Source organism: Vipera ursinii, assembly GCF_947247035.1.
Source record: "Vipera ursinii genome assembly, chromosome: 5".
NCBI classification, from domain to species: Eukaryota; Metazoa; Chordata; class Lepidosauria; order Squamata; family Viperidae; genus Vipera; species Vipera ursinii.
In genome coordinates this window covers 16,693,666-16,713,294 of record NC_139518.1, presented here as the reverse complement: position 1 = coordinate 16,713,294, position 19,629 = coordinate 16,693,666, and the positions used below count along the sequence as shown (strand labels likewise).

At 40.7% G+C, this 19,629-nt stretch overlaps 2 protein-coding genes across 6 annotated transcripts in view; one reads left to right on the top strand and one right to left on the bottom strand.

The window, feature by feature from the left end:
- PHC3 (polyhomeotic homolog 3) overlaps positions 1-18,600 on the bottom strand; it is a 52,230-nt gene extending 33,630 nt beyond the window's left edge. For 2 of the 5 annotated variants that reach the window (XR_014492625.1, XM_083363520.1), the window contains exons 1-6: positions 18,555-18,597; positions 15,726-15,872; positions 13,142-13,300; positions 11,852-11,929; positions 10,450-10,608; positions 7,675-7,773 (exon numbers count right to left, since the gene is read on the bottom strand). Coding sequence is in view for 4 of the 5 variants with exons in the window: in XM_083363520.1 (XP_083219646.1) it covers positions 7,675-7,773; positions 10,450-10,608; positions 11,852-11,929; positions 13,142-13,300; positions 15,726-15,851 (621 nt within the window). In the remaining variant the exon portion in view is untranslated. Of the gene's footprint in view, positions 1-7,674; positions 7,774-10,449; positions 10,609-11,851; positions 11,930-13,141; positions 13,301-15,725; positions 15,873-17,625; positions 17,734-18,554 lie in introns of those variants that run through there. The other 3 variants (XM_083363521.1, XM_083363523.1, XM_083363522.1) reach the window with 3 other exon arrangements.
- LOC310640936 (A-kinase anchor protein 4-like) lies at positions 3,391-5,724 on the top strand (the record flags this gene model as incomplete). Its single annotated transcript, XM_083363524.1, has 1 exon — positions 3,391-5,724. One exon carries the CDS (start codon positions 3,391-3,393, stop codon positions 5,722-5,724), a length of 2,334 nt encoding a protein of 777 aa, XP_083219650.1.
- Positions 18,601-19,629: the final 1,029 nt, after the last annotated feature.

Genomic DNA, 19,629 nt, shown 5'->3' with positions numbered 1-19,629 from the left:
CTCAACTCCTGTATACACACTTTTTATTTGGGATGGAATCCCCACCATCCAGTCAGAGCTGGAGAAGCTTCTCGGATGAGAAGCAAAATGTCTTCAGAGAAAAACAAAGTCCAGTTGCCTCCTGAAAAAGCACTTTGGGCTAAACCAAAAATATTGTACATCTAGAAGGTAGCTGAAATCTATTGAAAGGTGAGTAAAATGTTTTGAGTAGAAGAGTATTTTAAATCATGACATTTTATTTTTGAAATATTTCTATCGTTCTCTGCAAAATTAATGTAAATAAAGGATTACTACCGAGTCTCAGAAATGTTAGGTAGATTAACAATCTTTAAATGACTAATAGATCAGGCATACCCTGAATTCACCTGAGTGGACAATCATTAATACTGAAAGAAAAATACACAGAGTGGATGGGATGTACACTTAAAACACAAGAGAAAGCGAAATAATTAAGAAACCTTGTGAAAAAATATGAAACCACAAGCCTATATTTAAATTTAATTAAAACTGGATGGTGATGCAACTGGAAGACTAGATAGGGAGAGTTGACTGAGCAAATAAATTATATACCAATATAACCTCAACTTTTATTAGATTAAATCTTCCCAAATTTCACATAATGAGATGTATACAGCTTATGTATTCTCTCCCAGTACGAAACTTTTTTTGTGCTAGCTTCAGAGAATATAGTAACATACATAAGGGTGTCAAGCTAAAAGTTTACTACCACCAATTTTTGCTATAGAAAAAGACGCATATGGTATTTATACTACCATGAATTTCTTCAGTGAGAATAAAAAACCTAAGTGAAATCTTCTACATTAATTATTGATTTGTTAGGTTTCCTATCTTTCTTCCAAATGTTCAAAGTTGCTTCCATGGGAATTCATTTCATCCCAAAAACAACTGTGAGGCACATCTGGTTAAGACAGAAAAACTCAACCTGTCACGCTAAAGTCACCCTAATGTTTTAAGGCAGGGGTGTCAAACTCAATTTCATTGAGGGCCGCATCAGCATTGCAGTTGCCCTCAGGGGGCCGGGTGGGTATGGCCTGGGTGGGCGTGGCTAGAGTGCATATGGCCTACTGGGTGGGCATGGCCAGCTCTACATCGTTCGTTATCAAGGGTGCCTATGGGGGCCTGGGCAGGAGTGGGACAGATCTGAGGGTCTCTGGCAAAAGGAGGGTCTCTGGGCCGGGGCCAAGGCAGTGGGGGCCGTTCCCTCACTGTTTCCAGGATGGCTTCGCGGGCCACATGAAACCACTTCGCGGGCCGGATCTGGCCCCCGGGCCTTGTGTTTGACACGTCTGTTTTAAGGGATAAGGATGGATGTGAACCTATCAAACATTCGGATGCAGTCTTTGATATTTTCCCATGGTGTATTTTTCTACTCATATAGTTTTAATTTGTTTTAGTTAATTGAGAAGCAAGAGAATTTGGAGAACCATAAATGCACACCCATTAAAACTTTAAATAAATTAATTGTAACATCAATATTTAGTTCTGGTTTTTCCCCTCTGCTGGTTATTGTTTCTTTTCATTTTGGCATTGTCCCTTTTAAAGTCTGCCCCCATTATATCATCCAAAAGCTGTGTTTCATGATCTCATGAAAGTTCCATGCCTCAAATTTTCAAATTTTATGGCATTTCCAGGTAGGTGATATTTTTGAAATGCTAACAGCACTTAATGTACAGTAAAAGAGAAACTTGAGACAGTATCAGATCTGAAGTTTCAAACATTATATTGGAGGAAAAAAAACCCTTTCCATGCTGATTTTTACTTATCAGGTCATCTATTTTTCTTTCCTCTGAACTTTCAGTGCTCTGTTTATTTTGGTCGGTTCTTAAAAAAAAAATTCATGACTCCTTAAATAAACATCAACTCATAGTATTATTTAATAAGTAGCTGCAGAACTCAGTTGTTGTCCAGTCATTTTTCTATAGTAACACACACACACACACACACACACAATTAAGTGTCTCTGTGTACATATTGCCCTTTGTGTTAGTTGTGTCAGATGCTTGGGAATCTTTTCTTTCCCCACCTCTGTGGCTCTAATACAGGGGTCTTCAAACTTCGCCCTTTTATGACTTGTGGACTTCAATTCCCAGAATTGGGAGTTGGTCCACAAGCCATAAAAGGGCCAAGTTTGAAGACCCCTGCTCTAATACAACTGGTTGTGATTCTCTGTTGATTGACAGGGGCTCCCTTTGGAACCTTGATTGTGGCTGCTCCTGACTGGTTGCTTTATGCTATTCTCCCAAAGAACGGCTGCTCCATGTCCTATAAAGAAAGTAACGCTAGATGGCGTACCTATCAGACTTTTCCACACTTCTGAAGGCTTCCACAGAGCTTAATAGATATTGGTAGAATAACAGCTGCAGGTTGTTCAAAAATAGAAATATAGGTACAATGTACACAGATTATTGGAGAATAAATAACAGAAACATGGGAAGCCATTCCAATACTGTCAGCATCGTTTGACAATGGTTCTTCAAGGTTGCTAACGAGAGGTCCTCCACATTCACCTTGAATGAGCCTGTGACATTCTACTTGCAGTGAAAAATCCTTTACCACTCCATTTCCAAATCTATTAAGGCAGGAGTCTTCCAACTTGGCTCTTTTATGACTTGTGGACTTCAACTCCCAGAATTCCTCAGCCAGGCACACGTGCCTGGCTGAGGAATTCTGGGAGTTGAAGTCCACAAGTCATAAAAGGGCCAGGTTGGAAGACCCCTATGTTAAGGGCTACTAGATAAGCTATCTTTAACTGCCACATAGGGAGTGTCAAAATTTTCACAGACGTCTTCTCTGTATTTTAGTGCTTCTTGCATGTCCCTATTGTGCCAACTGTAGCTCAGCAGCTAAAGATGGCAGGCCTTCCCAACAGATATTTTTTTTTATGTTATGGGAGCTGAGCATGCAGAAAACAACATAAGAATTCCCTAAATGTAAGTGCTTCTTCCACTATTTTAATTTATCACCCTACTTTTGCAGTGCTGTTCTGAAGGACGTTGTAATTAAAAAGCTCCTGTGAGATTTGGTTTAGAAATAAGTTAACTAGTCTTAATTTTCCACTATTATTTCAACAAATGCAACATTAGGGTTTTTTTCCTAATCAAGACAAATTTCTCATAAACCGGGTAGGTGAATGAGAAAAAGTGGCTGAAAAATATATTATCAGAGGGTGATAAGATGCTTCTTTGTGATGTCATTGCTGCCATAGAAACTATGTGTGCACACAAGTGAAAATGACATCTGGCAGCAGAAGAGCATGGAAAGTTGAGAGAGGAGGCAAGATCTTCGGTCTGGCAGGGTCATCAACGCAGTTCAACTGATAAGGAACAACCTTACAGTCTTAGGTACATTTCCACTTCCAAGCCTCAGAAGATGTCTCAGGAAGTTGATTGGTTACACAGCCAAGCAGGTGTGTGTAAGGTAGATCTCTATAATCCTGGAGGAGGAACAGACCAGGAACGCAAAGTGATTTGTTTTGTCGATGTTTCCAGTCTGAACATTAAGCAAACAGATGATACAGATAAAGATGCTGCTGGCCAGTCTAAAAGCAGTGAATCTGCCACAGGACTTGATCTGGGGAAAATGCAGGACAAAGAGGTCATAGTAATAAAAGACAGTGACACGCCAGAACAGTCTAAGACAGAAGGAGCAGTCTGTCTGTTCAAACAAGGCTCAACTGAAGAGCTTAATGTTGTGTCCTGGCTTTTTGACGACCTGCAGAAATATGCATGTGGATTTCAGCATGCACTAACCCCTTCAACTGCCCCTCCTGCACAAAAGCCATCTGCAGCTGACAGGATGTCCCAGAATAACAACAATACAGCTTTCAAAGCTTCTGAAGGACAGAAAGCAGCATCAGATGAAGTAGCAAGCACTGTCCAAAAGCTGTGTACTTTGGTTATGCAGATGGCAAGTAAGGAGATCTCTGAAAATTTGGAAGATGCTGCCAGCAAATGTATACGCCAGGCAATTTATGCTACTAAAGATGGGAAAGCTCTTAATCCCTCTGGTTCTGTAAGTAAGGTTGCATCCAAGATGGTGAATGAGATTATGGAAAATGCTCAAGATTCCAATAAAGATAAGAAAGATGAGGGTAAAGGACTCCCCAAGAAAACATCGCTTTTTTATGGTGAGCTATGTTCCAACGAAAGCGAATCAACACCAGAAGAAGAAGGAAAAACACATGCCCATCTGATACATCCAAGAAAACAGTCGTCTTGCAATGATGGCACTAGTTCTTTTAACAAAGGGCTAATGGTATATGCAAACAAAAATGCTAAGGATATGACGTTTTCATTTGTGAACGCAACCAAGATACACAAAAGGCAACCACTCCCAGCCTGTGTGATTCTGAAGAGAGTGTTTCTCAAACACACAAAGGATGTCATATCAGACTTAATTGACTCTACCATGAAAAATCTGCATAATGTCACTGGAGTCCTCATGACAGACTCAGATTTTGTGACTATGGTGAAGAAAAACCTCTTCAATGCAGGAACTCAGAAGTCAACTGAGATTTTAGAAGCAATGGTATTAAGAATGTATAATGCTTTGATGTCAGATAATAAGGACAGAGGGCATAGTCTTGTATACTCTTTATTGAAAGCAGGATGTTCATTAGACCCCAATTCTCCAAATATGCACTTTGCATCTTTGAAGGGTGGGGTCCACATGAAGGAAAGGGGAAAGCAAGAAGGACAGACATCAGCACAAAGAGTAGGTGAAACGATAATTAAGGATGGAATTAGCATGTTGAGATCAAGAGCAGGAGGCAAAGGTTCAGACAGGGGATGTCATGAGAAGAAGCCAGAAAAAAGTAGCTCTACCACCGAGTTTCTAGCAAAAGACCTCATTTTGACAGCTTTAATGTTGATACAACAACATCTCTTAACGCAGCACAAAGAGCCAGTTTGTGAGTCAAATACGTCTTCATTTGGATTTTATGAAAAGGGAGGCAAACATGGTTCTAAATCTCATAGTTCCAGGAGTGATCCACAACAGCAAGAATACCAGAGGGGGGAAATACAAAGCGCCCTTCTATCAATCATCCAGAAGGTCCTACAAGAGGCTGGTTTCAATGTAGATGAGTGTGAAATAAGCAAGAATCCCAAGCCAAATTCATATGACGACAGATCTAGTCGAAAGCCCCCATCCAGACCGAATGGTTCAGATGTGGATTCTGAAAATATGGAGCAAATAAATAAGAAGTTCATTGATCAGCTGATGGAATCTGTGATGAAGCTCTGTATGTACATGACTAAAAGCCCTGATTTTGTTGTTGAAGATTACTCTGACGAGCAAGGCACGTACATCACAGCAAGGAACAAAGGCATGTCAACTCCAGATTCAATGTCATCCCAGAAACCTCCACGAACTAATATTGGAAAACCGCTTGTGCCGGCTGGTTCTGAGGTGATCGTAAACAACCAGAGCTCTAACACCAGCTCGCAGAACCGAGAACTCCAGGCTGTCCTCCAGTGGATGGCTGCTTCTCATTTCCAAGTGCCCAATCTCACTTTCATGAATGAGAATGATGACGAGCTGAAGAAGCTTCCACAACTGGCTGACAAAGCAGCCAAGAAAGGTGCGAGTGTGGGGGATATTTTGCAGGAGGTAATGAAGTATTTCGAGAAACAACAGGTTGATGCCGCTGTGGGAAATATGCCTCGTTGCGGACTACTTGACTGGTTGCTTGCTAATCTGTAGACAAGTACCAACACCTCCCTCTCATTGCTTTCACCCAGCAAAGTGCCATCTTAATTGTAAGATGGAACAACAATACAGCTCATTTTCCGTAGACAGCGGCTCCACAGGCTGTGATACACAAGCTGGGCAAAATCACCAATAAAAAAATACAAATGTCAATGGTTACTAATTTGTTTATTATTTTTTATGTAGGTACTATAAATAAGTTACAAGAGTAAAATCCTAAAAGTATGTTTTTAATGGATTGTTATAAAAGTAGTTGGTACACTGATGGTATCATTTTTGACTTCTCTTGTGTTTAATGGGCATAGTTAACATCCTTTTACTTCAGGTCTAATTAGAGTTCCTTTGTGCTTTCTTTTTATTACTAACTATAAGCAAATCAAAGTTGGATGTTGACATTGTACTTGCTAGATCTTTTCTTTTGATATTTCCAATTTTTACTGTATTAATCAAAATCAATTAAATTTTAACATCTTCATGAAAATAATTATGCTAATATATTTATTGATATTTAGTCACTCCGTTATATCAGTGCATTGTACTAAAATTAATGAAATATGGTCATTTTTACTATTGACCTGAAAGTTTCATATATGTATTTACAGGTAGGCAAACCATCTCTCTTCCCCTCTTAACACACACACACACACACACACACACACACACACCCCTGTACTGATTTGTCTTTGTTAAAGTTTCTTTTCCTTTTATTTTCTCTCTCTTTGTTGTTTCATTAATGGTCATTTTTAAAAATCCATAATAGTAGTACTAAAGCAAATATATAGAGATATTTTAATCCACAATACAAATTATTATGATTTGTTTCTTCTGAAAACTTTATGTATACCTTTGCAAAATTTGCCATCTCACTCAATCATAAAATCCTTTCTATTTTTCTGATATGAGTTTATTATTTATAATTAATTCAGCCAAAGTTGTGTTGATGTTTGTATAAATAACTGGATTTTACCAATTGTCTATTGCCAATTTTTATCATTTTGATTAAAGACAGAAATATATAGAAACCATGAGAATGGCTCGTGTTACAGGTGATTAGCCAACATTGCTTACTGTGTCAATCTTTAAAAAAAAACGGAGAAAGTTTTTCACATTGGTGTAAAAGACACTCAACCTACTTGTTCTATCACAACTCTTGAACTTGAAGGGGGCTACCGTGAAAGATTATATCACACTGTATACAGTCTATCTCGTTACTATCTAAATGCATGTTTTATTTGCTCAAAGAGGAATTAAAGAAGGCTTAAGAATCTGAACATAAATGATTGCCCTTACTTCTTTTTTCACCTACAGTACAACACACCACCATTGTAACTTTAAATTTTATATCAGGAAAATATGCTAAAGAAAGTTTAAATATTCAGCTGACAGTATTAAACAATGGACAATTTTAGAAAGTAATGCTGTTAGCAGAATACAGATATGTTTTTTAGAATCACAGTCTCTGCATAAATACATTTATTAACTGGGTGCTTAAAAAATGTTAAAAGTTAAAGCAAGTATTCTGCATAACAACTGGTGCATTGTTTCCCAAGTTGTTTTTCTCCCTAAATATGAACTAGCTAAGTGTGACCACATTCATCAGTTCTTTGAGGGCAATCATCCTAAAAAAGAAAAAAAATATATCTCCTAGAAAATACAAATACACAATCTTTACACTATAAAATTTTGCTTATAGATCAAAAATGAACGTGCATCTAGAAACAGTCTGAAGATGTTATATGTGTGTTTGCAAGAGTCTGTTGTCCCCTTAGCATTTAGAACCTCTGGCTTTTTGTGAGGGATTGCACACACAAAAGCACTAATACAATAACATTTTGACAAAAAACAATGCATATAAACACAAAGAGTAAAGTCGCATCCCAGCTGTTCACAATAGTTCTGGGTTACAGGTAGACATACACACGCCCACAATCCATGCAGCCTCACCTGAGTAGCTGCAGACTGACAGGGAAACGAAGATGATGACGACACAACAGGAATGTCAGACTGGACAGCCGCCACAGTGGTAGCAGGCGTAAAAATCAGCTGTGAAGGCAGGAAAAAGAAAAATGAAAGCCACACAAAGCACACATATAGCTGGTCCTCGACTTACAACAGTTCATTTAGCGACCATTCAAAGTTACAGCGGCACTGAAAAAAAGTGACTTATGATCATTCATCTCTGTGGTCATGTGATCAAAATTCAGATGCTTGGCAACTGACTCATATTTATTTTAATTTAATTTTAATTTATTAATATTTCTATACCGCCCTTCTCCCGAAGGACTCAGGGCGGTGTACAGGGCAAGAATAAAACACAGAAATTTACAAAAACTAAAAGATAATTAAATGCATGCCCGATTAAAATACAATTGATACATAGTAAAAAGCCCCGATAAAAATAATAAAAAACCCCACCAATCCCCCCTCAGGCCAGGCCGGCTTGCTCGAACAAGTATGTTTTCAGATCGCGGCGAAAGGAGCTGCAGTCTCGGCATCGTGTGATCACCTTTGCCACCTTCTGACAAGCAAAGTCAAAGGGAAAGGCAGATTCATTCAACAACTGTGTTACTAACTTAACAATTGTAGCGATTCACTTAACAACTGTGACAAGAAAGGTCCTAAAGGAGGGCAAAGCTCACCTAACAAATGTTTCACTTAGCAACAGAAAAACTGGGCTCAATTCTCCTCATAGGTCGAGAACTACCTGTCGTCTGAAAACAAAGCGGCGTGTGTCTTTTCTTTTGGTACAAGACCTACAAATATTTATTCTAATATCTTAGAAAGCACCCTCAGACTTTTTTGAGTCGCTTAGTTATTTCATCTCTTTGAACAAGAATGTCTGCAGCCTGAGGCTTCCCCCAAAATAACATAATTGCATGCTGTTCTTCATTGGTATTTGAAAGTTACTAAAAAGGAAACTGTCAAATAGCCATAAACACCTGGCCAACCTTGGCTGATCTCAGGAGTAGGTACTTGGTTGAGACACCACTAGGAAATATCAGAGTTGAGAACGAGGGTGGGAAAATCAAAGAAATCTCCCAAAAGAAGACAAATCACTTCCATATTATTATCAAAACATGGAAATTGTTTGTCCCTGAGATTTTTCATTAAGTCCTAATTTACTTTCCTCATTTGAGGCCAAATCCTCCACCAAACCAAATATCAATTTGATTAAAGGTATCTAGCATTTGATCTTAGCCTAGATTTTTATCTACCTCAGCACTTAAATTCAAAACCTAGCTATGGCCAAATGTGTTAATACAACAAATATGTACATTTTAAAAGTGTGAACAGTAGCTGTAGTAATGGATAAAGGAAGCCATACCAAAACTTAGAAAAATGAAAAATGTTTCATTGTGTTTTGGGGGGGGGGGAAGTCCTCAACAAGTTGCTGTTTGCATCAGAAAATCAGAGCTGCAGGGAATGTCTACTTCTGGGCACCTTAGGCCTCTAGCTAAACAGCGCAATCCAAAACCTATAAAAAGAGGCAAAGATGCTTCTTCTATACCTATCCAAGGCATTCCTAACAGGAATAGTATTATTCCTATAATAATAGGAATAACACCTCTCCAAACATGTCAAATATAAGAGACCATAAACTTAGAGATGCCACTGTTTGGAGTCAAAGACTATTTATTTATACAGTTTATAGGCCGCCCATCTTGCCTCAAGGTAACTCTGGGCAAATTTTAATCATAAAAAAAAATCGAACGATATAAGTTAAAAAACATAAATAAGTTAATGCAAAATCCAAACCACTACGGCCAATTAAAAGATGGGAAGGGCGAGAGTCGGATGGGGAAGGAGGTGGGATCCGTATTTAATCAACCACCTCCAGTGTGATGCTCCCCAGCTGGAACCCCAAGCTAACTGGGGAGCCAGTAGGATGTTCTAGAACAGACATGTCAAACACAAGGCCCGGGGGCCAGATCCGGCCCGCAAAGTGGTTTCACGTGGCCCGCGAAGCCATCCTGGAAACAGTGAGGGAACGGCCCCCACTGCCTTGGCCCTGGCCCAGAGACCCTCCTCTTGCCAGAGACCCCCAGATCTGTCCCACTCCTGCCCAGGCCCCCAAAGGCACCCTTGATGTGAACGATGTAGAGCTGGCCATGCCCACCCAGTAGGCCATACACACTCTAGCCACGCCCACCCAGTAGGCCACGCCCACCCCGGCCATACCTATCCGGCCCCCTGAGGGCAACCGCAATGCTGATGCGGCCCTCAATGAAATTGAGTTTGACACCCCTGTTCTAGAAGGTCAGAGGGTTGGGGCTGACCTCACACCTGGGGTCAAGACATTCCACAGATGCAGGGCATTTCCTGGATCTTGCCGGTGGGAATAGTCAGGCTGATAAGGGCCCGCAGTTTGTCTCCTCAGCTGGCACGGGTGAGGCAGGCCAATCCCAGTGGGATGAGACAATCCCTCAAGTAGCCTGGACACACAAGATGATTACCAGCACCTTGAATTGCACCTGGAAGCAAGCCTGCAGCCGGTGAAGCTCGTGCAGCAGTGATGTTACATGAGCCATTCTTGGGGCCCTAAGAACTGTCTGTGCGGCAAGCACCCTACCCTGCCCCAGGTATTAGCCTCCGAATGCTCTTCAAGGGTAGCCCCGTATAGAATGCAAGGGCACTTACAACATGCAGCCAAAAGCCATACACAGAGACAGGACAAGACAAAAATCCCCAAAATGGTGACATTAAATTGGCGAGACTTACCATCTGAGCTCGGAGATACATCTGAGCCTGACTAGCAGTGAGATTAGGAGAAGCGCCCCCTAACAGCATGGTCTGCTGCGTAAGACTGCTGCTACTAGTGTTGGAGGTCTGTGAACGGGTTATTAGCTGTGCAGGTGTAGGAGAAGCAGAAAGATTAATCTAGGGAAGAAAAATAAATGATCATTAACTATCTTTATCTCACTCGTCTAAAAACAGCTACACCCAACGATTCTACTCAATGGTCAATGCTACTGAAAACATGAGAGCAGATGCCTAAGTAACGTTCACATTATGCAATGAAATTATATTTTTGTCTACCCTCTCTAGGACAGAGTTTGGATATGATAAAATGCTAAGTCTCAGCTTTCAAAACTATACTTTAGCCTGAAGTCTTTCCTCATCAAAAAGATTACTGGACACAGTCTTACATGTTAACGTTTGCTAACAAAATAATAAGAGAATTTTCCAAGCTTAAACATGGGAATTAAACAGCCATATGTTTGGGGTTTTTTTGCAAGTTTTGCCCATTTTTTTTAGTCAGCTATTTAGAACTGTGGTTCAGTTCTAAACTTGAAAGACTCTGGTTGCAATAAAAGTCCAACGAAAGCACGTAAAAAGGCAAGTAGAAAAATAGGGACCACTACAGTGGGAAGGTAACAGCGTTCCGTGCGCCTTTGGCGTCTAGTCATGCTGGCCACATGACCACGGAGACGTCCTCGGACAAGCGCTGGCTCTTTGGCTTTGACATGGAGATGAGCACCGGCCCCTAGAGTCGGAAACGACTAGCACGCATGTGCGGGGAAACCTTTACCTATACCTTTTTAAATGTTCCTTAGTCTTCAACACTGCCACCAACACTGAAATGTTGCCTAAATAAGCTAATATAAAGGCAGGTTCTCAGCAATTGAAGTCAACCCTCTTAGTGGATTCTTTTCCCCAAGTTCCTATTACCTCTTGTAAATTCTTTCTCCAAAAAAAATCTAGTAAATCCAATATATATCTTCCCCAAAGGTGTGAGCCTCTTTTATCCTTGCATTTAGAGTGAATTCAACCAGGCCATTTGTTCAAAACAAAATAATGTTTAAAGATCTGTATTACAATTTTAATTTTAATTGGGTTTTAGATTTACTTTTGGGGCTTGAATTTAATTAATTGTTTTAATTGATTTTAATTTTTGTATTTTATGGTTTTAACTGCCCTGTAAACCACCCTGAGTCCTACGGGAATAGGGCGGTATACAAATTCAATAAATAAATAAATAAATATTTACAGTATAAGGCACTGAGACTTTAATAGGTCAAGAATTCCATTTTTTTGCTCCTGAAACGTTTTCATAAACAATGTGTAAAGAATAAACATGGAACCTTATAGTTTAAGAGAAATACTTTTGCTAGACACTTACCGAGGTTTCTGACATGCTGGACTGCTGAGTGACACTGCCATTAGGAGAAGCACACTGCCTCCCACCTGAAAGATTTGCCTAAACAGCAAGCACATCTATCAAATGAGTTATTTGCATTGTAAGAAAAGGTGCTTGACTAACAAGAGTATACTCACATTAAACTCAATGGCAGCCCAAAAGCCACAATTCCCAGAATCACTTTTATTTGTGGCCTCCATTCTCTTTAATTCCAGTCAACTTGCTATCTCTTTTGAAAGCTTAGTTAAAGAGTCAGAGGTTACCCTGAACTAACACTCCATCCACCCAGGAAAAATATTTCATAGTGATTTCCTTCAACCAACCAGGTGATGTTGCTGCAATGGTGAGAACAATTTTTGTCCCCTCTTTTTTTCCCCTTTGCTTGGACCTTAACAATAGAAATGAAACAGTAAATCTCTGGGTGGTAAACTGCTCCCATTTGCAAAATTTCCAACCAGGAAAAATTATCCGAAATCATGTTACTGAAGCTCAGCAGCAAAAACATTTTCTTTCATGCACTGTTAACTGCCCGAGTAATGCTGGGAAATGGAAAAATAGGGTTATATTTTCCAAAAAAATAAAAATCAATGAGCTCTAACTTTTTATTGTATTTTGATATGCCACTTTCATTTTTTTTGTTTAATATTGTTGGATGCTTAGAAATCTTCGTAAATGCAATTATTATAGAAAGATATTAAACAAAAAATGATATCAGATTACATTCTCTGATGTGAAAAGAGAGAAATGGAATCCACTGTAAATAACACAAGGGATTAAAATAATCAGATATTCACAATTAAATATTTTGAATTGTTACATTGTTTCAAAATGGAATTCAAATTGGTTCAGTCTCCAGTCTCAGGCTTCTGTTCCTTGATAATAAATTATTTCATTATTATTATTATATATCAACAGACCATTAAATTGCTGGGTTGAAACATTACTTTTTTAAAAAATTACCCCTTCCACATATGAAGATTTCCTTGGCTATCTATAACAGAGGTAGGAAATTTGGGGTCTTTTAATTTTGCCAAGCTACAGCTCCCAGCATGCCACACTACTGCCTATGCTGGTTGAAGCTATTGGCTATTAAAGTTCCACTGCTGTTAGGTACCACATTCTGCTTTAACTACTGTAGACAAATATTTGGGGTCTGGGGAGGAAGGTTGGAAAACTTTCCCTTAAAACCAAATTGTAATATTATATTTTTTATTATTGGAAGAATTAAGGTTAAGTTCCTGATTTTTATTTTCCAATTTACTCCAGACTTACCTGTGGAACACTGGCCAAACTCTGGAACGGAGTACTGCTCAAATGTTGCTGTTGTAAAGCTGCAGTTTGTAACATTAGATGCTGCTGCTGAGCTGCATACATCTGCTGAAGGTACTGTGCAGCTGAGCTGGGGGGACGATGCAAGGCCTGCTGAATGACCTGTGGGGTTTTGAGTAGTGGTAACCAGGCCAAGAACAAGAGATGGGGAAAGATCAGTCCTATCGTAACAGCCATTTAAGCATTAGCAAAGCCTGCACTTCTAAGGAACTACATCATTGCCTTTGTAAAAAGGAACATTTTAGTTCCCTTAAGCAACCCATATCTGAACACTGAGTTCACTGCTAGCTCTATGAACACAGGCTTCCATGTCCAGAATCAGAACATATGGAAGAGATATGTGAGAGATGACGTCCATGGAGGGGGAGTTGGGGGCGGTGAAATGGCAGTTTCTCACAAGAAGAAGGAAGCACATTTCAGAAAGGGAAGGGAGACAAGAGGCAACACAGTCTGGAAAGGAAACAGAGGAAGAGAGTTACAATAGCCACTCTCTAGAATCTCTCTGAATATATCTGTTAGGCTGAAAGCAGTAAGAGTTTAGTCTTGCAAAATTCTGTCCACTATGCGTAAAGAATTAAAGAACTGAACTCTGTCTGAATTGTCCAGTCTCACAAGACATATAAAACAAGTGGAGCCACTGTGCAGTTACCATGACATAAGGCCAAGCACATGTTGTCTTAGTCTGGACCAGGGGTAGGCAACGTTGGCTCTTTTATGACTCGTGGACTTCAACTCCCAGAATTCCTGAGCCAGCATGGCTGGCACAGGAATTCTGGGAGTTGAAGTCCACGAGTCATAAAAGAGCAAAGGTTGCCTACCCCTGGTCTGGACTATCCTATCAGATGCCAACGCTTAAAGTCAATCAACTATATTGATTGTATACTACACGAACCAGAAAGAGGGCTGAGAAAATATCTACAGACCCTTCACATCCTGGTCATAAACTGTTTCAGCTTCTTCCCTCAGGATGCCGCTATAGGGCCTTGCATACCAAAACAAGTAGACACAAAGACAAGTCCCCCTGATGATCTATGTCCTTCCCCTGTAGCCTGACTTATCACTGACCAATTAGAAGCCCCCAAATCTGTGCGGGACCACCACAACACAACGGTGGCTTGCCTGATGTGTCTAGGACTGTGTTTTCAAGCTTGGAAACTTTTAAGAGGTGTGGATCTCACCTCTTAGAATTCCCCAGGCAGCAAGTCTGAAAAGCAATGGTCTAGGCCTCTAGGGCAGGGGTGTCAAACTCACAACGTCACGTGACGTGTCGTGACGTATCAGAGCTTTTTCCCCATTGCTGGAGCTGGGGTAGGGGCGATTTCGGCATGATGCATCTGGCCCGCAGGCTGGCAGTTTGAGATCCCTGGTCTAGGGGGTGGGGAATGTCAAACAGTTGGGAAGGAAGGATTGGAGGGAATTCCCGCCAATAGGATTTTAGCCCATCCCCAGGAGCTTCAGCATCTGAAAGGGCAAAAATTTGCCATGTGAGATTTTGGGCAGTTCAGACAAAATAATATTAGCTCCGCTGCTCAGCGAGGGCCAAATTCTTGGTGCTAGCGCCCTCAGATGAACTTTCATAAATGTGGCTTCTCTCAAATAATTGGAACTGCATTATCTTAAATGGCTTTTCCCCAGTTCTCATTAGTAAGGCATGGGAGTTGCCGTTCCAAGAATTCTCAGCCTCAGGCTATCCTGGCTAAGAATTCTAGATCTAACCCACCTGGAAGGTATCAGGTTACAAAAGACTGTTTCTACTAACATTCCACACAACAGCACAGTATTGTAACCATCAAGCATTTACTTGCCAAACAGAAATAAGCTGTATTAAATAACTTCCAAAATTCTTGATTCTATATGAACCAAATAGGTTACCAGCTGTAAAATTAGGATGAGTTTGGAAGGAGACTGGAAAGAATTAAGAAGGACTGAGACAGAAGTAGAACATTAAAAAAAAAGAAAGTAAGTATGAGATAGGAAAGGATGAGAGAGAGGTATGATGGGGTTTTTAAAAGCTATGCTAGTTACTCTTTACTTTCTCTGGTAAACAGAGGCATCCACACAGAGTCAAAAAAGTCAAGACAACGGCCCCAACCATCCAATAGAAACCCTACCCTATTTTGCATCTATATTCACAGCCACTATCCTGACTTTTTTTTAATCATCCCACTTTAATCATCCCATCTCCCTATAGCTGCCCCTGCTGCTAATTCTGACAAAGGATAGCAAAGGACTTCATTTGGTCTATGCTTTTAATTAATTGAATTAATAGTTCCTAGATTGCTATGTGGATCTGAACACAAATATTCTTAAAACAGCACACTTCCCAAAATAGTTTGCAAGCATTTAATCTCTCCAGAACTCTACACTAGTTGCTAAGTGTGTCTGTGTGTGTGTGTGGGGGGGAACCAAGCAGGAGAAATGGCTGATGAGGTATTATTGAAATAATAGAAGCTGCATTTAATTAGAATCTTTTTAGCAATGATTTTCAATTGTAATACATATCATCAGTGTTTCCTCAGTTAAATACCTGCACAGCATGTCGATCTGAGCCACTGTAGACAGATATCTGGGGTGGTTGTGTACGGGACGGGGACGATGTAGTAGCAATGGTTGTTGTGCTTGTGGAAGAAGTTGTGCTTGATTCATTCTCCATAGTTGTGGAATGATTCTGCCTCTGAACAAAATATTTTTTTTAAAAAAAACATGTCATTCAAATGAATACCATTTTCTTCTACCTCCTAGACTCTAAAAGGAAACATACAGGTTGGTATTATTCTGTATAGAAAACAAGATCAAATTCTACAAAATTCAATAATGCAAGCCCAAATCTCATGCCTGAAGTTTCATACTAGAGAACCAGAATAATAGTCTATCTCAAAATACTGTTGCAGAAATAATTTAAAAAAATAAAGAGAGACTATTTTAGGACTGAAAACAGTGATGTTTCTTTTCTGTTGTAGATGCTCTGCTGTTGCCAATCATAACTTATTTATGCTTTTGTTTTCTATGAAGTTGCCCCTGAAAATTCTGCACAGCTGATGCAAAAGTATGCCAGACATATTAGTACAATTGGGAGCAAACTATACTCAAGATTGCACATGTAGTGTTTTATTTTCAAGGGAATGAAAACAAATGGCCCACATTTAGCAAGTTAATTAAAATGTATGTTTGAGCTGTGATTTGAACTCAAGACCTCCAAGTTTAATAGCAGAAACTGTGCAAATGTACTCAGAATTAAACCCTGCTGTGTTTAATGTTGCTTACTTTCAAAGAAGTGTGCTTGGGATTACAACGTAAGACTAACAATTGTATCTACATCACACTGACCTTTATATCATGGGTATTTAGCTGATACATTTCTCCTGTATATTGTACTATGCAAAATGAACTACCTGAAACAGGAATGTTATAATATCAAATACTTTCAGATAACCCTTATGAGATCAAAAACTGTCCTTTCACAACATTTTAGAGAAAATGTAACTTTTATTCCAGATGGCACATGCTGCTTTACCTGTGAATTGCAAAAATTAGCAGCTATTGTTAAAACAATTGAGACACCTGTTTTATCATTGTCATTTGTCAGATTGCCATCTACCTAGTCATTTTTACATAATCATATTTAACATTTGGATACTTTTAAGGGTTCAGAAACACTTCACCAGCATTATGTATTTTCTATCCTTACTAAAACTCTTGTAAATTGAGTAAAAATTATATCTCCCACATTATAGACAGGAATTGAAGTTGTGATTTTTTTCATAATCTGGATTAGGCTGCAACCCTTTCTATACAAGAGTAGGCCTCATACAGCCATCCAAACGATAATGTCGGGCTCCAAATTCCACCAGCCTAGCCATCATATCAAATGATCAGACATGGCAGGAAATTAAGTCCAATAGCAGGAGCATTGCAGGTTACCTGCTGCTAGCTGATCATATCTGTTCTGCAAAACCCTCTCTACCCTCATGCAAAATTTTGCAATCCAGAAATACCGCAATGGGACTTCTCTAACGGTATTCTCTATACTGGTAATTTCTCAACCTTGGCAGCTTGCAGATGTGTGGACTTCAACTCTAGAACTGAAGGCTGTTGACTCCTACCATTTCAATAACATGTGGCATTGGCATCTTTGCTGGCTAGGGAATTCTGGGAAACTTCCACATATCTTCAAGCTGCCAAGGTTGAGCAACATTGGTCTATACTTTACCTGGGAGGAAATATTATTAAACTCAGTGAGGAGGAGGAGTAATGTCCTGCTCACAATACACCATAATCTAGAGAGAGAGAGAGAGATAGCACTGTGGCATCTTAAAAGATCTTGTGTGTTATTAGGATAGTGAGAGTCAGCAGCCTACAAATTTGACAGACAGTAACAGTAACAATGAATGGTATTTAGGGTGCCACAAGATTTCTTTTTCACTCACCTTGTTACGCCAATAGTTATTTAAACCTAACGGGATCGTAGAAAAAAGCCAGCAAGCGAACAATTTAACTCCATGACCAGCGCAGCAAATATCAATTCAACAGCTGCTTCTTCATCCCATCAGTGAGATTTAGAGAATGAGCCCGATAGGAATTTCAATTTTTAGTCAGCACACACTTCATTTTGATTCCAGGAAAACGAATCAAATCAAATCAGCCTAGCAATTCAGATAAAGGGGTGCACATTGGTGTGTGCAGATTTACCCCCCACCACCACCACCTCTCTCTCTCCCAGGACATCCTACTTTGTTTGGCTAGGTCAGGGGTCGGCAACCTCGGCTCTTTTATGACTCGTGGACTTCAACTCCCAGAATTCCTGAGCCAGCATAGCTGGCTCAGGAATTCTGGGAGTTGAAGTCCACGAGTCATAAAAGAGCCGAGGTTGCCGACCCCTGGGCTAGGTCATTCCACATCAGGCCGTTAAAACAAGGGCAACTTTCATTTTTGGCCCCCCAATACCAGACTTTGTACAGCAGTTGTTTTAAGAAAGGAAACTGAGTACAAGGAAGGGGAAAAAAAACCCGCGGCTCAAGGCATAGCTCTCTACGCGTGTGATTACCCGGGCCAACCTCTGGCCTGGGGTTCACCCTTCACGCAAGGCTGAACCAATGCAACCTTCTCCAGATCGGCGCCTAGGTTAACAGCTCCCGAGTCCGCAAGAGACAGGGAATGCGCGCGCACCCCCGGAGGGCGCCAGGTTGGGGAAAGAGGGGCGAGAGAAGCCCGGGCCCAGCGGCTTCCTCTGCCCGGCCGGCCTGCCATCCCTGCGGCTGGCCGCGTCGAGGATCGCTCTGCGCCAGCCCACTCTCCTTGCCGGCCAGGAACCCCTCCCGCGTCGGGCGGCCGCTCCCCCGCACGAAAGGAAACGCACCCGCTCGCCGTACGAACCCTTCACTCCGCTTCCGCCATCTTCTCGCCTCCCTCATAGGAAGGCAGCGCGCACGCGCCTCGCGGCCGGGAGGTTGCGCTCGACACTTCTGGGGGCGGAATCATGTGTGAATTGGCGGTTCCCGTGTCCTGGTCCTGAATTCTTCCGATTTCTTGTTTTTTTTGGGGGGTGGGGAAGGGGAGAGGGTGTTTTTTTGGTGTTTTTTTTTTGCAGCCCGCTTAGGCTCGTCTTCTTGCAGATGACGGCAAAAGTCACTCCGGGGTGGGGATCTTTTTTCTGGCTCTCTTGGGTTGCTCGGAAGACTGAATAAGGAAAATCCCTCGCGTGTGCTGTCCATCCTGATCTTCTGCCGCAAGATTGGGGAGGGGGAGGCTGCCAGAGGCACGGCATCAGCAGGATTCGGACGTTGCAGGAAACCATGAATAAATCGCGGGTGTCCGGGGTCTTATGCTAAGCCATAAACAATGGTTTTCAAAGAATGGGAAGAAAGCTTTCAAAAACGTTTGCAAGAGACATGGAACCGCAGACCTGCTTTTGGGTATTATACAGTTAGTGATCCCTTTGTGTGAATAGAGACAGTGGGGTTAATTCAATAAAAAAAATCCTGGTGATCTTAACAAGGGATATAAACATATCCTGCACAGGGCTTTTCTTGTAGCCAGAGAACAACATGTTGGATAAAAAGTGGACAACTAGGTTTTTGTTTTCTGTTCAGATGCCTGGACAAGTCCCTGCAGTTTTTCTGGCAACATTTTTCAGAAGTAATCTGCCATTTCTTTCTTTATGGGACTAAGAAAGTGACTGGCCCAAGGTCATCCAATGGCTTTGTGCTTAAGACAGGACTAGACCCTTAGGATTTCCTGATTTCTAGCCTGATGAGTTAAGCACTACCAAACTGGCTCTTGAGTGCTCTTCAAAGTACAATTTTTGTTGAGATTTACATTGTAGCTGAGGATTTAGTTCTATTTAAATTAATCCAGTCCACACATCTTGAAAGTTGTTAAGATTGGGAAACACTGGATTTGAGTGAGTGTTCCTGCTCCTAGTGCAACTATTA